This window comes from Fusarium fujikuroi, chromosome FFUJ_chr08 (genome assembly GCF_900079805.1).
Source record: "Fusarium fujikuroi IMI 58289 draft genome, chromosome FFUJ_chr08".
Classification (NCBI taxonomy): domain Eukaryota; kingdom Fungi; phylum Ascomycota; class Sordariomycetes; order Hypocreales; family Nectriaceae; genus Fusarium; species Fusarium fujikuroi.
Genome location: NC_036629.1, coordinates 2,967,145 through 2,986,402, shown reverse-complemented (window position 1 = coordinate 2,986,402; position 19,258 = coordinate 2,967,145). Strand labels below are relative to the sequence as shown.

General features: G+C 47.9%; 8 protein-coding genes; 5 read left to right on the top strand and 3 right to left on the bottom strand.

Annotated features, from left to right (window-relative positions):
• Positions 1-311: 311 nt before the first annotated feature.
• FFUJ_12838 (uncharacterized protein) lies at positions 312-1,130 on the bottom strand (the record flags this gene model as incomplete). Its single annotated transcript, XM_023582491.1, has 1 exon — positions 312-1,130. One exon carries the CDS (start codon positions 1,128-1,130, stop codon positions 312-314), a length of 819 nt encoding a protein of 272 aa, XP_023435018.1.
• A 750-nt stretch (positions 1,131-1,880) lies between these two features.
• FFUJ_12837 (related to thermostable alkaline protease precursor) lies at positions 1,881-4,486 on the top strand (the record flags this gene model as incomplete). XM_023582490.1 has 4 exons in its annotated part: positions 1,881-2,260; positions 2,313-3,365; positions 3,420-3,765; positions 3,839-4,486. The coding sequence occupies 4 exons, from the start codon at positions 1,881-1,883 to the stop codon at positions 4,484-4,486; spliced, it is 2,427 nt and encodes an 808-aa protein (XP_023435017.1).
• A 1,112-nt stretch (positions 4,487-5,598) lies between these two features.
• Positions 5,599-6,202, top strand: FFUJ_12836 (uncharacterized protein; the record flags this gene model as incomplete). XM_023582489.1 has 3 exons in its annotated part: positions 5,599-5,733; positions 5,788-5,925; positions 5,975-6,202. The coding sequence occupies 3 exons, from the start codon at positions 5,599-5,601 to the stop codon at positions 6,200-6,202; spliced, it is 501 nt and encodes a 166-aa protein (XP_023435016.1).
• Positions 6,203-6,550: 348 nt separating this feature from the next.
• On the bottom strand, positions 6,551-9,885 carry FFUJ_12835 (ATH1-Acid trehalase, vacuolar; the record flags this gene model as incomplete). XM_023582488.1 has 4 exons in its annotated part: positions 6,551-7,645; positions 7,701-7,988; positions 8,038-9,774; positions 9,874-9,885. The coding sequence occupies 4 exons, from the start codon at positions 9,883-9,885 to the stop codon at positions 6,551-6,553; spliced, it is 3,132 nt and encodes a 1,043-aa protein (XP_023435178.1).
• Positions 9,886-11,955: 2,070 nt separating this feature from the next.
• On the top strand, positions 11,956-14,496 carry FFUJ_12834 (related to sulfatase; the record flags this gene model as incomplete). Its single annotated transcript, XM_023582487.1, has 1 exon — positions 11,956-14,496. The coding sequence occupies one exon, from the start codon at positions 11,956-11,958 to the stop codon at positions 14,494-14,496; it is 2,541 nt and encodes an 846-aa protein (XP_023435015.1).
• A 58-nt stretch (positions 14,497-14,554) lies between these two features.
• FFUJ_12833 (uncharacterized protein) lies at positions 14,555-15,334 on the bottom strand (the record flags this gene model as incomplete). The annotated part of the gene is made up of 1 exon (XM_023582486.1): positions 14,555-15,334. The coding sequence occupies one exon, from the start codon at positions 15,332-15,334 to the stop codon at positions 14,555-14,557; it is 780 nt and encodes a 259-aa protein (XP_023435014.1).
• A 705-nt stretch (positions 15,335-16,039) lies between these two features.
• FFUJ_12832 (related to endothelin-converting enzyme 1) lies at positions 16,040-18,269 on the top strand (the record flags this gene model as incomplete). XM_023582485.1 has 2 exons in its annotated part: positions 16,040-16,166; positions 16,219-18,269. 2 exons carry the CDS (start codon positions 16,040-16,042, stop codon positions 18,267-18,269), a joined length of 2,178 nt encoding a protein of 725 aa, XP_023435013.1.
• A 437-nt stretch (positions 18,270-18,706) lies between these two features.
• FFUJ_12831 (uncharacterized protein) lies at positions 18,707-18,955 on the top strand (the record flags this gene model as incomplete). XM_023582484.1 has 2 exons in its annotated part: positions 18,707-18,735; positions 18,784-18,955. The coding sequence occupies 2 exons, from the start codon at positions 18,707-18,709 to the stop codon at positions 18,953-18,955; spliced, it is 201 nt and encodes a 66-aa protein (XP_023435012.1).
• Between the last annotated feature and the right edge of the window lie 303 nt (positions 18,956-19,258).

Sequence of the window (19,258 nt, the reverse complement as noted above, 5' to 3'; positions counted from 1 at the left end):
GGGGGCACACGTGGCACCAACGAAGATATCAGAAAGGCTTGTTGCAGTGGCTGTTGGTACTGTATAAGCTCCAGGAATCAAGTATCTTTGCATCATTTTTGCTGCCTATTTCTGAACTAGTCGAATATCTTGATTAGAAAGTAAAGATCTGATGACCTCTCCATCGGTTTATAAGTTATCTTAGAGACAGAGCATGGGTTTCGTGATCACATAGTTCAATTGAAATACAGAAAGCAGTATCAGTAGATGAAGAATTTGACCTCTAGTGTGATACATCATGCAACAGATTATTATGCGATACTGAGTCTCGACTACTCCTCGGTGAATATCACACAATCGCAATCGTCTATGTGAATAACCTCCATCTTGATTTCAGCATCAAAATCGTGTAGGATGGACTCGGTGGCCAATTCCATAGAAACCGAATCTTCCATATTCGTTTTTTTTTCATCATCCAAAAAGGCTGCTTTTGGCTTGTGAACGGTAATATCCACATCCTTCTGTGACCATCCTTTGTGCGTTATGGCATGCAATTGATAGGCGAAGATGATGTCTTGCTTCGATCGATGTTTTTGCTCCTGCTTTTTCACTCGAGAGTAATCTGAATCTGCTCCAATCCCGTCTTGGGATGAGATAGGAGCCTTCAGTTCTCCTTGGGCATTGGCAGTTGAGCTGATGCTGCTAGATACCTGGAAACCTCTTGCCACCTTCAAGCCAGTGATCATAAATACCGGCTTCTTCTTCAATAAACCTGCATTCACGGCCGTTTTCACCGCTTTTTCTTGGACACGTACCGCAGCCTCTTCGTCAGTCGGTTGCTTTGTGAAGTAGATTGTCTCAAGCCGTAGCGCTGTGTATTTATTGAATAACTCATCGCTTGTTCCGCCGCCCACTTTAGCGCTTGCTTGTTGAAGAAAGGTTGCCCAGACACTGCCGTGAAGCGAGTTGATTTTCTGGTTGCTGGCTTCAAAGTCATAGTCGAGATGCCTTGTGATTGGCTTCAAATTAGCCGGTGGAACACTGCTTAATGGCTTGGTGGGATCATCGGGGTACTCCACAATGTCGCCCATGCAAATGGATGTATTAGGGTGGTAGGTGAAGTTCGGGGCTAGAGCATAAGTAGCGACCATGGTTATTTAATTTAGGATGTAACGATATTTTAGGGATTCAGTTTGAGAATAATCGGATTCTTACTCAACACGATCAATATATCCCCGCACTTCTGAATGAGGCCTCCCGTGGGTGGCCTCACCGGCTCACACGCACCAATCATGAGTAAGATCGGTGAGTAGAGGCGGGGCTTGCATAACCGATCTTTCTCCCCAGAAGTCTCAGGAAAGACTTCTCTGTTGTATCACTATGTATCAACAGTCTTTTCCATGGAAGTCTTATCGCAACTAGAACTTGCTCAGCGTGCAGCACAAGATGCGGCAGTAGTTGCTGCAAAACTCCAGGCAAAATGGCGAGGATCCTGGTTTGGCCGGAGCCCGGAAATGCTGAAGAGGTTAGCGACCATGTCAACTTCCCTCCAATGCATGTCTTTTGAGCAAGACAGATACGAACAAAGTGAACATGTGGACACTATAAGCGATGGTGTAGCCAAACTTGAAATGTTTCTGTGTGCCCTGGAAGCTGTCTGCACGGTTCGTAATTTTGCTCACATCAGCTTTAGGCAAGACTCTCTACTGACTGAGGGTCTTCAGTACCCTGATAACAATCTAGCGAAAACTAGAGGGGAAGAGAATCCTTCCGCGCGATTTCCGACACTCAGTGCATTAATTCATGCAGGTTTAACACAGAACAGTTCATCGGATACGGAGAACCAAATACTTCTGGATATAGAAAAGAACATAGAAAGATTCGCATCCGGGACAACAAAGATGACCAATGTATTCTTCAATTTGGTCCGAAGCTTTTGCGATGCCACAAAGCAGGCTAAGAATCATGCTGAGGCAGCGCAGCGTGATGCCCAAGCACAGGACGGCAGAAGTATACTGGCGCAGCTAAACGAGGATGAAAGCTACCCAAGGCATGTTTACGATACACTTTACAAGGCCCTTAGGAAACATGCCTACTGCTGCTGCAGGTCGACTCCCTCGCTACACTCGATACCAGACAACCACTTGGGAAGATTAGAGCTGAAAGAGAGCCTCCCAAGCTTGGACGACGAAGTTCTTTTCCACACAGTTTTCTCGAAGAAGGCCTTGTCAGAGTCACAAGGAAGTCTCAATTGGCAACACCTGCAGTTTCGAGTTTCCAAGTACTGTACCCCATCGGGACTTTTGACTCATCTACTGATGCAATGGACTCAGGAAACAGCCAAATAGACCAAAGGTACAATTTACAACTGAAGGTCAAGACTTAACAGCCTCAGATGGTGACATAATCACGACATCATCCGAGTTCTGCGACCTACTCGGCAGAGACATCGGCTTAGGAAGCATGGATATCCGCATCAAGGACGAAATGTTGCTCGTCCTCAAACGCGCTGTAGATATCGAAGTGCCTCTGGCGAACGAAAGAAGTATTAAGCTAGCTGATGTACTCCGCAACTGTTCCCTAGTGGCCAAGAGTAAGCTTCTACTGGCCTATATCTTAGCTAAGTCTCTCTGGCAACTCTACGACTCAGATCTTATGGGTGTGCGTTGGACAACAGAAACAATTCAGCTCTTTCGAGAGAGGGGCGACGATGATGAAGATGAAGATGTGGCAGGGATACATTGGGCACCGTACTATACTTTCTCCTTCGCGGGACCAGCGGAACCTGACTCAGTAGAGCGGCTGCCACTAGGCCAATTCCTCCATCGATATCCTCGGGTTCTCGCACTCGGTGCCATACTTTACGATCTTGGATGGGGGAGACGTAGCACGAACCCGGCCATCCCAACCAGCCCAGCAGAGCCTCCAACGCTGGAGAGAATAATAAACGATACTACGGCCAGGGTACGAAGAGGAATTAGAAGTGGGAAGCGACCCGATATCGGGTTAAGAAGTATCCAAACTTTGGAAGATTATCGACTGGTTGTTGCGAACTGCTTAAGTGAGAACCTGTTCACACCAAACCGGATGCCAGGCGTCCTCAAGTCTCCCGAAGAACTGGAAGAAGAGCTGACGATAGAAGAACGCCGTGCCATCTTGTTCAGAAAGGTCATTGTGCCTCTTAAGAAGGTGGTTCAGGCTACAGGCTGGGTTGATGAGTTCGGAAATATTCGAGGCAATCGGGTAAAGAGCGCAATGGCGCAGTTGAAAGAACAAGGATGTGCTCCAAGGAATCCAATACTTCCATCAGTGGCCCTGCTCAACAATACGTCTCCGCCAGATCCGCCTCACGGCAATGAAGCGTGCGGCAAAAAGAAATCCCTCGGGTATGTGTTTAACTTCGAGCGTTATAGCTATATCAAGCTAACAATCTCCAATAGGAATGAAGCTGAAGCATGGTTAGCCAGGGTCAAAGAGAGCCCTGTTGCGAGAGATGTACTTTTTGCGTTCCAGAGGACAGATATGGCAGAGAAGAGAATTCGCATCGCAGTTTTGGACACGGGTTACGATCCAGGCGCTATCTTCTTCAATAGAGACCGGCGAAGGCGACTAAAAGTCTGGAAGGACTTCGTGGAATTAGGCCAAGGAACTCCGAAGGATGAAGAGGGACATGGTACACATGTCTTGTCAGTACTAATGCAAGTAGCGCCGGCTGCTGATATTTTTGTTGCCCGTGTGGCCAAAGATACGTCTGAATTACAACATGCTACGGAAACCATCGCCAAAGTAAGTGTTAGCCCCGAACATGAACAAACTTCTTCGCTTCTCAGATTTGATCACAGAGCTAACGTTTCGAAAGGCGATAGAGTGGGCTTGGAAAGAATGCGACGCAAATATTGTTAACATGTCGTTCGGATTTGATGAGGAAGTTTATATCGAAGGAAAGCCAATTATCAGCAACGCAATACTCAAGGCCATACTAGAAACCAACCAAAGCATTGTTTTCCTTGCTGCGGCCGCAAATAGTGGTGGAAATAAGGCCGAGATGTTCCCAGCATATAACAAAAACGTGCTATCCATCCGAGGGACCGACGATTATGGTACCCCGCAACGCTTCAACCCCCCTCCAGACTATGATTCAGAGACCTGCTTCATGACGTTGGGACTAAACGTGCCCGGCGCCTCTCTGGTGAGGAGTGAGCACCAAGGCGCGGATGTTTGCAAGTCTGGGACATCGGTAGCGACACCGATTGCCGCAGGACTCGCCGCGATGTTGTTGGGATATGCGAGGGTACACGAAGAGGAGCTGCAGAAGATTCTAGGACCTGAGGATTCACCAAAGCTCGTGAGGCTTTGGGGAGTAAGTGGTGTCAGTGCCTTGTTCAAGAAACTGGCAACGGAGATGACGAGGAAGTGGTCATACCTGAACATAAATAAGATGATGCAACAGTCTCACGAGATGAGACTGAGCATTATAGCAAGCGCTGTCCAAGAAGCCAGGAGTTGACATGTATTGATGTTGGTAGTTTATATAAATAAGACCCCAGTGAGCATGGTCAAAAGTTCTCCAAGACAACTTCGTCACATCTAGACGGCGATTGAGTGGTTCCAACAAGACAGAAGGCTAGCATCCTCATGATAAGCTATCCATAACTGTTAGGCACCTGGCATAGAACCTTCTAGCTTTGCTTGGGCTTGAGCCAGACCAGAAGACTACATATTTGGTCTGGCGAACAGATAGTGATGTCTGGAGATGGCAAGACTAACCAAAGATCTTGCTTGGATCTCTTCTCATGCCAGACATACTGTGAAGACACCGCGTTGCATCCTGACATGTTCTGAGATTTATCAACTAGAGACTTAGAGGCGATATCTCAAGTATCTGCCGACTTATATGCGCGCCGCATGCAAGGAAGCCACAACGGCATTTCAAATGGTTGAAAGGATCTTGTCCGAACATTTGAGGATGGCCAGCCAACTGCATTGGGTTGCGCACATATTTAACCCAAAACATTTCGCAATTTCGGGACTCGGCTACAGTGCAACGGGATAACTTTTTCTACACTATCCTAGGCCTGGAGGCTTGAGTTAGCCCAGTTCCCGCCTGTCAAAAGCCCGGAGTGTACGGATGCCAGTACGGAAAATGTCCAGTATTTTAAAGTTCTTCTCGCAATTCCGGCAGTCTGGTTGAATGTACATGAAACCTGAAAAATGGCACTAGGCATAGTCTAAACCCAGAGGATCCTCATCCTAAAGATCATCATAAAATAATCTAAGCTATGACCCGCACAGTAGAAGTATGTAACTAACGCGGAAAGCGGTGTGTTGACGTTCATCAGGATATTTAAGCTTTTCGGCACTGAGGGACTGGTCCACGTCAATCGGCAGATGCAAAGTTTTGTCAATCCCAGTAGCTAAGAACCTTATTCCATAAGTGCATAATAATTCTTCCGTATAATATACTTTTTAATTTCCCATAGACTCTGCCTTCCTTTACCGCTATATTAGAAATTGCCCCAAGTTTCATTCATTTCGGAAGAGGACAGTCTATATATACCAGTCGCCTGCCACTATCTGTCAGTTCCTCAAGCATACTTGACAAGGTTCAATATCATCACCATGAAGCTCCTCACTCTCATCTCTGCTCTCGCTACTGCGAGCCTCGTATCCGCGGATCAGAGGTCTCAACTTGAACATCCCAATTGGCGCGCGAACAGACTGAGTGCTCGTGGTAACACATGCCCTAGGCCGATGGTGAGAAACACACTACTATCTGTATCACCGACTCAATCTTCTGACAATCCTTAGTGCCAAACACCTCCTTCTCAGGGGCCAAATGACGCTCCTGCCTGCGGCGACTCATACGCAGCGTGCAAGTTCGACCAGTTCCCTTGCGACGACCACATGACTCCCAAGGTTACCGACACCCACCATTGCTACTGTATCGTAAGTTGTTACTTGGACAACACAAAGATTTTACCTGACATCCTTATAGTTTGCCGATAACCGAGCAATGACTGCGTGGTGCCGGGAACGCGGATTCAAGAGTGGTAACAACCCTTGGATCTACCACTACGCGGCTCAGTGCTACGGCGCTACGAGCGACAAGGTCTGCAACGACTTTTGTCAGTTTCAAGACCTCGGAAATGGCCGAATCAACAAAGCAAACCCGAATGGGCCATGTGCATGTGATAAGCCTTGGCCGCCTGCTGATTTTTGTTAAATGTATCCTAGAAAAGGGAGACTTGGCGTTGCAGTCGAGACTTGTGGCTGAGAGCTAAAATCAGTAGAGAGAACTTGGAGACTATTCGCTTCTTTACTCAATTTACAGATCTGTCTTTATTAAATTACTGAAGTAGCTTTCTCGGCGACTGGAGCTTTATCTGACATTGATATTTCGAATCCCAATCATCGTTGCTTGATAAGCGTAGTGGAAGATAAACAGTATTTGACAACCTGAACTTGGTCCTGGATTCATAATCGTACATCTAGACTAAGCTGCAGCCGTGGACATGCTTTCTTCAATGCCCATCTTGCACGCCATCCCTTGTAAATCTTGATCCGATATTTCTCAGTGCAAGATTGCCCACTCAGCGACGGTAGCGCCCGTACCATTCCCAGCTTTGAGGTCAACTTTGTCCAGAGCCTGATTTCCTGCGATCAGCAGCGTGGCGTATCGAGATAAGGGAACCGGCTCAGGAAGAGTCACGTTGGTAGTGTTCCCTGTAGGCATAACAACTGCATCCAGATCATCTGTCTTTGCGTTGTACGCATCCGAGAGTTTGACTTTCTTTATAGACACAACGACATCATAATCCGAGTCATGACTTGACTTGCCATAGACCTTTGTCGGATCATCAATAGTTTTGTTGTGGAACAAAACTGTGACGTTGACTGGTGGTGCATCAGCCCAATCGAAGTAGAAGCCCTTGACCTTCGATCCAACGTCCTTTTTCGCAAGGGAAACAGTCAGTGAGCTGACCTCAGCGGCCTTTGAGGGCTGCCACTTTGTCGAAGTAGCTCCGTCAACAGCTGCAAGAGGGAACTGTCCTGGTTCGTACAAGTTGGAAGACTTGACTGGTCGACACTGAGCGAGATTGCCGTGGACAGTGTTGACACTGCCTATCTGCCTGTTCTTGATAACAACTGGCTCGTCAAATGTCAAATGGCGAAGTGCAGAGTCCCCCTGTTTCCCCGCATAGACCGTAATGCTCTTGTTGGCATATCGAGAATCCGCAACGTCAAGAGGCTTAGTCGTCTGATGTCTAGAAATAACAGTATGGGTGTAGTTCGACCAAGCGGAAATAGGCCACCCGCGCCAGTAGAACGTTCGATACCTGATGTAAGGAATCTGAGGCGGTAGGTTTGGGTTCACGTGAAGACCTTGATCAGGAATGAGTCTTAGTCCAAGGTATCCAAAGATAGTCACCTGGTTAGCGCCTCCGTGGCCAGTGAGGAAAGGGTATGCAGGATGCGTGCCACCATTGGTGGTAGCGTTGTCGACCAACTGTTCGGAAAGCTGGTAGAAAGGAGGTCGCGTATAAGGCCTATAGGAGTATTGCGCGTAGGTATACGCTGAGCAACCAGATGGTGATAGCTCGTCGGCTACGATGGAGTAGATTGCCCAGGTCATGGCCGGTCCATCAGGAGACTGCTTGTTCGCGTACTGTCCAGGACATTGAGTCAACATTCGCCTAAATGGTTTGTGTCAGAGAACTTACATAGTCCAGATCGTCGAGTCCATTCTGGTCAGTGTAGTTATCATTGTAACCCAGTGGAAAGCTCATGAGCACCACATCAGCCTGCTTCACGATTGCGCTGCCATTCATGGTTGTGAACTCCAAGGTAATACCGTTCTCTCTGATGAAGAGCACATCAGAGGCTATCTCATCTTGGGTCTTGTTCTCTGTCATTCCAAACTGTCGGCGGATCTTGTTGGCCTGGATCAAGGTCTCCGAAGCAAGGGCCATGGTAAAGCCACCAGCGTCGACATGATTCGCATACTCGTCCTATGTCACGTCAGTATTCTAAGCGAAGCAAATGTTCGATTAGACTTACGGGATCAGTCATGTTTGTGATAGTCCACGATGATCCATTCGGCTTCAGCAAGTCCGCAAAGAGGTTCGCAACGGAGTCATAAATCGGCAGTAGTGTCTCCTTGAAGAAGTCTGTATCACCGCTTGTAACCCACTGATTCACTAAAGAAATCCCAATGTCTCCATTCAAATGATACTCGTAATCCCAGCAAGGGCCAGTAGCCGTGCAATTCCCAAATCGACCACTGGTCCACGGATACACAGCCGCTGAGTCAGAGAATTCGGTCTTGTTTTGAGAACCCGCGTAAGAAGTCGCAATGTTTTTCTTGGCCTGGTCGTATTTGGCCACTCGATAGTTTGTTATGCGTTGAGCCGCTTCTGGGTGCGATGTTGTGAGACCAGGTTGCATGAAGAGGTCTGCGTCCCAGAAGATCAGGCCGGCGTAGGAGTCGGATGTCAGCCCGCCGACCGAGATACTATCGACGTTGACGGGGGCTCCTGATACTGCCTTTTGTGCATTTTTGCCGACCGTATTTTGTAGAAGGTAGTATGTGTTTGTGACGGCGATGATAGAAGAGTCGATGATGTATTCATCGTCAGAGAGCGTGTTATTCTCGGGAAAGGCATAGCTATCCACAGAATCACTCGGCATCACGCTCTGCCATTCCTTGACATGTGAAAGAAGCGACTTCTCGTACCCTTCCTCCATCGCTTTACGTGAAGCCTCTTTCGCAGTCTTTTCAGGATCGTCGAAAGCGTCGGAAGAAGCGGCTCCAACATATTTAGTGATGTGAACGGGAACACCAGCGGAGAACTTGACAGGGATAGCCTGTGCGATAGACGATTCGTTGGTATGCACATACGGCTTTCCATGGACCAGTTTGCGACGTGATAGATCCAGCGACTTTGATCCGTTGACTTGTGCGTAGATGAAGGCCGTCACATTGGCGATTCCGACTGGTCGTACAGCTGAGAATATTGCGCCGTCGTCATCCTCGCCTGACTTGACGAAGTCCGAGCGCACTGCCGAATATCCATCAATTACATTGACAATGGTAGCTTCGGAGTCGATGGATGGGACGACTGTTAAATCCACGATGGCCCGGTTGACGTGGAGTTTGTGCGCAAACAGGCGGTACTTGATCTCGTAAGAGCCCTTCTGAGCCTTGGGCTTCCACGTATACGACCACTCCAAAACACCAGCTTGGAAGTCATAGGTCGACGTAAAGTTATGAACAGTCCGATTATCCACCGTCGCATCAAGATACACATCATCTCCCAGATCAAGAATAAGTCCGCTCCAATGCGGAACTCCACTAATGACACTCTCATAGCCATACTGCAAAAGCCATGGGAAGTTAGTCCCGTTTGTGTTTGGCTGTGCATCATAAAAGCCCGCTATAGTAGCAAAGGTTTGACGCCTTGAGAAGAGTGGCCAGCCGTTAATGACGCCACCTTCTTCGTCAAGATCAATTTCGAAAAATGGGCCGGCGGCGGCGACGTTGATGCCGAGATAGCCGTTTGCTACTGAGCCGCGAGATTGATAGTGGCCCTGGTCCAGATTCGTTGTACTGAGGAGCCAATTGTCGTTATCCCACGTTACGCCGGGGAACGAGGTCTTATAGATGTTTTCGCTTGCTTTTGCTGAGTGATTTGATGAGCTATGACGTTGGTAGCATTTTTTGATGCGGTCATGGTCGTGAGTGGTGGTTGCCAGCGTTATGGAAGAAAGAAGCGTCAAAATGACATAATTAAGATACTACATCAAGAGAATTAGTATTCTATTGGTTCAAAAGAACAAAGACAAGTTGTTGTAGAATTTTGAGCTTGATGAATTTAAGAGTTTATCTTGACGTACTGAAGAAAGCATCTTGTCGGTTACACCATTTGATGCTATACATTCAACAACCAGCAGTTTCTACCAGAGTATTCTCGCAGATGCAAGCTAAGGTATATAAATAATCTGGAAAAGAAGTCTAAAGGACCCAGAATAAGAATTTGACGTTATAATATTGAACATGGCGATGAAAATAAGCAAGAATTCAGTGACCGGGAATCAGACGATGCCAAAATCTTGGTAACCCCGCAAATTAGCTCCAAAGTCGTCAAATTGCTAACGGCATTTGTTCAAGACTGCCAAGTCGGCCCGAGCTTGGCGCTCATCATTTCCTGGTTAAGCTAAATTATGTCATTGTTCAGTGCTTGATTGGTGATCCGGAGTAAGCGGCATTCATTGGATGCGGGGAGTGACGATGTTGTGGGGGAACATTCTGGTGCATTAATGCTGGACAACCTGATGTCAATTCCTCGAGATTCTTATTGCGAAGTATTGTAGAAGCTGAAGCTTTTATAAAATAGCATTATGTTAACAGAATGATTGTCCGCTTCTCCGTGTCAAAATAGCTGCCTCACCTGCCGCATCCCGTCAACTTGTGCTCAGACTCAAAAATAATTGTAAGGCAGCATTTTCTCAACTATGTTAATTGACAAATTTCATAACATCATTGCCATATGAGCTGCAACGACTCTTTAGGCGCGAAAATTATCTATCGCCGACGTAACAGATGTAACAGAACTTTTCATTGCCAAATGAATAATGAGTGATCTATTTCAGCGATCTGTGCCGTTTGTTGAGTGATCTACCCTACACAGGTGGGTCACCATGATTCTAACCAATCACAGCCCTTAGTGCGTATAACCCAGAAGGACAAGTCGACTCAGCCCGTGGGTCTAAGTGAGGCTACAAGGTACGTACACAACAAGCGATGAAGATCTAATAACCCCTTAACGAAGAAGATACTGTAAACTGGAAAGACAAAGATTCCAGGCGGAAATAATTCCTTATGATCCCCTTGACACGAACGAAGTTTGGATGACATCATTTAACCGTTCAATCGACACCATAATAAACTTTAATGGTAGAAAACGTCTGATGTAAAGATCTGATTCTGGATGGTGAGCGCGGGTTCCCGCGTCAGATGTATTCTAAAACCCCGCGGGCAGCGAGCGTCTGGCCGAGGATAAATCAAATGGGTATTTGCGGATGCGAAGTAAATTTCAGGCAGGAGCTGAACGATGATCCTGGTTAGCCAAATCAGCCCTGAATCCTTCGCTCGCAGGGCGCGGAAGCCGACAAGAAATGGCTAGAACGGGAAGCTGCCGAAATCCCTTCTGAGCACTGCCACAATCCGTCGAAGCCACAAGCCTTTGTGCCGCCAAGGGTCTAGAATCTGTCTGGAACAGGCTCACCCCGTCTTACCCGCTAGCCCGCCGTCCATTAGAACACGCGACTTTTTCGCTTGACTCAGCACAGCCCTACAAATTACACAATCGTAATGACAGCACACAATCCTCCAGGCGTCATGGTCTGTTTCGAAGCATCTGTACAGAAAGTTGCCTACGTGCCCTTTTTGCTGCAACCTGTTGATGAAACGTCCTCATCACATAAGAGAAATTGCCCAAACTAACCCGGATGTCGGCAAGGCCTACGCACATGCAAACTCAATCTCTCAAATGTCATGACCCAACACGGCACAAGTTGCCGTTTGCTTAGGCTCCATCTCAGGGGAAACCTGCCACTTAGCCGGACGCAGAACCCCTAGAACCCACCCGCTGGCATTGAGTCTAGCCCCGTCTAGTCTAGACCTGAAAATCCAATACGAGCGGAAATACGACGCGACAAACCACAATGCATCGTCGAACCCATATTGCGGCGCGGTCTAAGTAAGCGCTATTAACGGTCCAGATTGCTTCTTCCTGCTCGCGTGCTCAAACAGCACTGCACCATGCTCGGTCAGGTAATGAGGCTAGGTAGGCACTAAGTATGGGGTGATGTTAGTGAAAGGGAAGGTAGGCACTTATTTAAGGAAAAGGGTCTTGGCTCCCTATTTCACCTTTTCCCCTTCCTTTTCTCGCTTTTTTAGTCAGCACGTCATTCAAAATGGCCCCCTTTAGGAGGATATGCTTGCTATATGCCTCAAAATTAGCTAACCAACGCCTGGCGTTCACTCTTACCCTGTTGGCAGTATGTGCTGCCAAAGGAGTGCATCTTCATAATCACAGAGCTTCGGTGACGCCCAAGCGCATGCTTCTCTTCTTTTTCTCCTTCTTTACTCAAGATATCCTTTTACTCCTTCTAATCAGGCTTCTCCTAAGTCACTGGGTGCCTAGTGCTGCCAAACCACGGAGCATCGTCAATACACTCGCATTCTCCTTGATCACCTACAACACTATCATTTGCACCGTGTCTGTTTCCTTCTATCTAGTCTCGGGATCTGAAATCCACTGGCGCAATATCGGTTTTATGGCCGACCCTACTGCTCAAGCGATTATTCTATCAGGCCTCACAGCTTTCATCGGTGTCTTCTGTGTCTTCGCTTGCTTGGGCGCACTGCTTCAAGTCCCTTGCTACTCTTTATTCGGTTGGGGCGCAGATCTTGTCAACTGGCCTCTTACTTTTATCTGCCGTCAATTGGGTCATCGATTTGATTACGATGCGTTATTCCAACGGGAGGATCTGTCATGGTTGGACATCGAAAGCACCTCATATCACGACAAGGAATTCAAGGAAAATTTCAACTCGCCCTCGGTCTCGCTGTTGAGTTCACCACGAAGCTCCAGAGGAGGCTCACCAGTACGAAGATCTAGACTCAGCCGTTTTCTACGCATACTTCCTTACCCCATAGTTACTCTTCTGTTAACGGCGCTTTTCATCCTTACCTTTATTCGACCCAAGGATCCCTCCCTGATCTTCCTTTCTTGGACTACTGGACTTTTGCCTTTCATCGACTTCGCCTCGTCACCATTCCTCGACAATCTTCCATCGGTTTTCGGCAAGGGAGTACAGCGAACCTGGGACGATCGAACCGCACTCGTACAACCTACCCCTTTCAGCTGGCTTCCAATGGACATACCAGCCCTGGACGGTTTCAAAGACTGGTATCTCGATCAGCCACATTACAGCGCCAAGTCGGACCCTATGAGAGTCTCAAATCTAGACGAGCCCTTGCGAGATTCTCTCCGGGGAAAGCTACAGAAACTCAACATTCGACATGTAGTTTTATTCTTCCTGGAGAGTACCCGACATGATGTCTTCCCTATCAAAAAGGATGGTCTAGTATGGAATCGATTTGCCGAGACCTTTCCGAACGGACTGCCTAAAGACGTCCAAGAGAAACTGGCCAACTTGACACCAACAGCAAACTTCATCACAGGCGATTACTCCGACGGTTTCGAACACGCCAGTAGACCGAAACGAGGGGGGATTCGCTTCACCAATGCACACACCTCAGGAACATACACTCTCAAAAGCCTAACAGGTTCAATCTGCGGCATATCTCCTTTAGCTGCAGATTTCAACCTGGACTACAGTCATCATATCTACCAACCTTGCTTGCCACATATTTTTAACGCACTCAACAAAGCAGAGGAGAAACAAGCCCGTACAAAGGAAGCCAGTCAGAAGGACAAGTGGAAGTCCTACTTTTTCCAAGCAGCGAAGCTCAACTATGATAGCCACGGTGCTTTGATGTCTGCGATGGGATTCCCGGACGAGGGGATTATTGGCCAGGAATATCTTCGCAGCGCAAACGCAAGGCACGGAGCAGTCACGTTGGAAAACATCAACGACTTTGCTTTTGAAGAGGACCCACTGGAAGACTATATTACCGATGTCTTTGAAAACGCCAGGACGGAAAACAACCGAGTATTTCTGAGCCATATAACATCTACCAGCCACCATCGATTTCACATGCCCAAGAAGGAAAAGTATACACCGCTAGCCAACGGTGGTCACCTTGATATGATGTCACGATATATCAATACAATTGGTTACGAAGACAGATGGATTCGCAAGGTCCTTGGTATCTTGGACAAGCAAGGGGTTGCCAACGAGACTTTGGTCATCTTTCAGGGCGACCATGGTGTATCTCTCCCAGAGAATGATATCGCCTCGCCATACTATAACCCAAATGTTGGTGTTGAGCATGTCCCGCTAGTCCTATCCCATCCCCAATTGCCAGCCTTTGACGTGGATGAGGGTGTGCATGCAACTCAAATCCTCCCTACAATCTTGGATATCCTCCTCGAAACAGGCTCACTGAGCAAAACAAGCCGGGAGGCAGCCCAGGACTTAATCCGAAATTATGAAGGACAATCGCTCCTTCGCCCTTTGGCAACGGGCAACGGGCAATGGCAGTTCACCATCACCAATCCTGGGCGTGCTATGCTCAGCATCCGTGACGGCCGGTATCCAGAGCGCCACCTTGTTGTGCCGATAATAGAACACGTGGCTTGGAAACTGGCAGACCTGACAAAGGACCCTTACGAACACAACCCTGTACAAGCACTAGACTTTAAATCGTTCTTGCAGGAGGTAGAACAGCGGTTTGGAAGAGAGGTTGCGGAGTGGGCGGAAGAAGGTGCATTTATGACGAGATGGTTCATCAAGGAAAACAGCAAGCGTTGGCGTTTTGATCTTTAATCAGCACTAGAGGGAATATCTAAAAATAGATAGGAGGAATGCATTCTATGCCTCCATTTTACCAGAACAAAGTCCACGCGCTCGCCCCGATGACAAGCAATATCATTCCCCACCTCGCTAATCCTCGGTTAACGTGCTTCTTTGCAAAGCTGTCAATAGCTTGGCTATCGTTGATCCTTGGGAAAGGGACATCTTTCGGGACTGGTAGATCCAATGCCTTGCACAGCGGCTCCCAGCCATCGCGAACATCTATGAATACCAAGCGATTCTCCGGCACATTTTCCTTCAGCCAGGTGATGTGCTGGTTGTATGAGCTACTCGTCACTGGCTCCGTTTCTCCAAACTTCAGAAACCACTGCTGGCGCAGCGCATTGATGTAGTCGACAAAGTATCGTAATGAGGGCAGAGGGAAGAGGACGAAGCGCAGGAACCACTGTGTTGATTTGGTACTAACGGTAGCCATGCTCCGTTCCCATGCTTCGACATCGCGGACGGTGCAGATGATTTTGGCTTCTGGGTAAATTGCCATCAATTCTCGCACAAGTATTGACCCAGGCGAGTCAGTGATGGCGACGAATCCGTCAACGCGTTCTTTGATGAGATCTAGATTGGAGTGCTTTATGGAAATGGCTTCTGGCCTCCACTGATTCAGCACCTGAATCCATGTTTTGATCTCTCTTTCGGGGCCAAGAAATGCTTGTGTGCCACCATGATATACCGGACCGTCGAGAAGAATCTCCAGCGCTCGACTGATCGATGCAGTCCCGGTGCGGGGAAGACCAGCGCCAATGACTTGAAGCTTGGTACCTGGCCGGGGCTGAGAGTATTGTTGACCCATTATGGATACAAAAGGGACAAAGCACAGTGTTTTACAACCAATAGAATATCGATGTGGAAGATTCTGGTTCTATGTGAGACCAGGTACGGGCTGCGGGCTTTATACAGCCACTTTGTGATCGCCAAGAAGCTCTTACCGCCTACCGCCTTTGGGCTTTTGCACCGCTGAGGTACGCTGCCCGTGATTTTTCCAAGAGCAAGTGATGTCAGAATATTACACCCAGAGGAGTTGAGAGCGGTAGAAAATGCCTTTTATGGCCTAGTTCAATTGGTTCTAGGCTTATTCTCGCGTGAGATCTTCTTGGCGATGATCTTCGATTCATCTCCTGGTGTCCGATTGGCCAAAATTTCCGAAAAACCAAGCCAGTCAGACGCTACAGACAATATTAATACAGCAGGCATAATTAAGCTTGTTCTTTGGAGTAAAATCGCCCGCTCAGCTCCGCCTCGTCTGCACAGCTTTGTCCCGCTACGTGTATGACTCTGCTGCTTACTACGACGTCATGATGGCTATGCTACTGTTGTCGTGGACTGAACTTATATAAGTATGAACAGGACATTGCAGTTGTGCTATCATCGATCAGACTAGACTGTCCATAATGTATCGCCCCGAAATCAGAGTCAAACATCCTTTGCCCCTTCTTTCATAGACTCATCACTTCCCTTTATCATAGAATACACTATTGCATAGACGTATACCGTCGCCATGGCCCCCAGCTCAGCTGCGTCCAATCTGTGCACATCAGCATCTTGTGTGCACATCGCTTCAGAGATACTCGGAAGTTTGGCTTTAAACTACACCGAGATTGACCCTTGCGAGGACTTTGAACAATGTGAGACCTACCATACACCTATCTCCTCAATTCAAGTCTAACTCCTACTCAGATGTTTGCGGCAACTGGGCTGCTCGGCACGAGATTCCTGCGGGCGGTGTCTCTACAGATGGACTCACTCTTGCCCAGGAAAACGTCGACAGTGCCTTGAGACAGATCCTTGAGAGTCCATATCCCTCCGGCGAAGACGCTGGATGGATTACAGTCAACCTCACTAAGGAGCAGTCCAAAGCAGACAAGGAGATCTTTTCTATGATACAAGATACGTATCAGGTATGCACTAATTATACAGCACTCGAAGAAGAGGGACTCCAAACTCTGCAAGAGATTGTCAAGACAGTTGTCGATCTGTACCCTACTACTCCCGCATCAGGCGGCAACAAGACAGCTGGAAACACAACCCAGACATCTGCTGCCTTGGGCAAGACTTTGACCTTCTTTGAGAGCGTCGGCATTCAGACGTTCCAGCGGTTCATACTCAAGCAGAAAGAAACCGACCCCGACGCGGTCCAGCTGACCCTTTTCCCTCTACAGCCTGATGAGGTGGTCCTCCCCGCTACGGAGCAGGATCTCGAAGAGTACATCAAGATCGCGTCTCAGCTTCTAGTCGCTGCTCACCCTTCTAATATCAGCACGACAACAGCTGCCAAGCTAGTCGCGTCAGTCATCGAGTTAGAAGGCAAACTAGTGGCTGCTTCTACCTATGCCGAACAGAACGGACCAACATCTGACCTGGTCTCGATTGCCGAGGCGCAGAAGCAATTTCCCGAGCTGAACTACGAGTATGTGATTGAGGAGCTTGCTCCAAAGAACTGGAAAGGCGACATCCAATTCATTGCACCCGCCTATTTCAACAATGCATCCCAGATTATCTCTGAGACTCCGAGTACGATTCTTCAAGCATATTTTGTATGGAAGGCCATTTCTTCCATTTCCATATACATCGAGGCCGATCTGACGAACGCGTACAACGATTCGGTGACTAAGATCAGGAAAAGAGATCCCGAGAGTCCTTTACCCCGGTGGAAACGCTGCATTAACTTAATGAACTACGGAGTTGCGTGGACCCAAGGCTCCCAGATCACATCGCAGTTCATCGGCCCGACGGGCTTGACATGGATACTCTCACGCTTCTTCGTCGACAAGCACTTCAGCCCTGAGGCTAACGGACTTACATCTGATCTTGTTCAACACATCAAGGACTCCTTTTCAGAACGCATAGAATCGCGGGATTGGGCATCAGATGAGGTCAAGGAGGCGGCTATCGAGAAGGTGGAGGCGATGAAGAAGATCATCGGTCTTCCTACCTTTCCTGATGCCGTAGATCCAATTGCCCTCAAGGAATACTACTCGGATGTCGAAATTCAGCCTTCTCTGGCCTTGACTGCACTGAGCTTTGCCAAGTCCAAGGTTAAAAATAACTGGATGACTTTGGGGAAGCCATACAACAGGGGCCAATTTGTCTTGAGCACTCTGACCGCCAACGCCTACCACGCCCGCACTCTGAACCAGATCGTTCTCTTCGCAGGATTCCAACAGTTCCCTATCTACGACGTAGAATTTCCGTCCTATCTGCTTTATGGTGGAATGGGAAGCGTCGTCGGACACGAGATCACGCACGGCTTTGACAACACTGGCCGCAACTTCGACAGTATTGGCAATGCGACGCAGTGGTGGGATGAGAAGTCGATCAAGGCCTTTGAAGAAAAGACCAAGTGCTTTATCGAACAGTACAACAACTTCACCATCCTAGCGCCCAATGGGACAGATGTTCACGTCAACGGAACCCTCACTCTTGACGAGAACATCGCCGATGCTGGCGGTGTATCTTCCAGCTATGAGGCCTGGAAGAAGTGGGAAGGCGAGAAAGGCAAAGCAAAGAATCTCCCAGGTTTGCAAGGCTTTACCCACGAGCAACTATTCTTCATCAAATGGAGCCAGACCTGGTGCTCTAATGTTCCACCCGAGTTAGGTTTGACGCTGCTGGAGGATGATGTGCACAGCCCGGCACCTGCTAGAGTTCTGCTGCCTCTCAAGAATATTGTTGGATTTAAGAAGGCATTCAACTGCCCCAAGAAAGAGCCTGTTTGTGAGCTCTGGTGAAGAACTGCTTTCGGAGGGTGACTTGGGTAGCAGACACGGCTCCATATTACTAGTCTTAATTTCAGTTTTCCTTTATGCCACATGTAATTCTGTCTGTAGTAACACCTGCCACAATGAATTTAGCTGAGCGAGAGACAGGAAGGCTGAGGTGCGATACCTAAGTACTGTAGAGGCTTAGGTAAATTTAGTTGATGTTTGTATAGCCTCAGACTAAATTTAGATCATTTAGGATAACATTCTCAAGCTCTTTATTTCGGGGTCCAGCTTATCGTGCATAGTGATTCCACTCTTGGGCTGCTGCTGCTATGTAAGCAGTTACCAGAGAGGAGCATAAAAACTTGAAGAACCGCTTGAGCAATGCTCTAAAGGTGTTGAAACTGTAGTAAAGTCAATCCTTCGAAGAGTACAAGGCCCTAAAGGACATCCACGATCGAATGATGATCGCGCGCCGCCTCCATGGCAAATAGTAAGGATTTCATGTCTATGTCTTTATCATGGTCTAATACATTTGTAGTGTCAGCGGAAAGCTCAATGGCCTTGATGGCAAGTTCAAGGAGTTGGAGAAGTCACAATGTCGATGCGACGCTTGCAAGGTCAAAGAAATCATCGACGACGTCGAAGCCCTCAGGTCTGCGAACGACCAGCTTGAGAAAGACTCTCACGAAGGCCACCGACAAGGTCACTGAGGCAACCAAGAGTCTCATAGAGTCCCAAGAGTGGAATCACGATGCACGATAAGCTGGACTCCTTCAAATCTTCATGCTCCTCTCTGGTAACTGCCTTCATAGCGGCAGCAGCATTCTCGTTGTCCTTTCGGCGTCTTTCTTCATCTGCAATCCTCCAGTCTTTCATCTTAGCATAGATTGTACAGCCCAAATTCAAGAGGGCGATCATCATCGCTATACAAGCGATGGTCGTTGATACAGTAGTCAAGACGACAGGGTTTAATTGAATCAGTTTTGCAGGTGTCGGGAATTGAAATTGGCTTT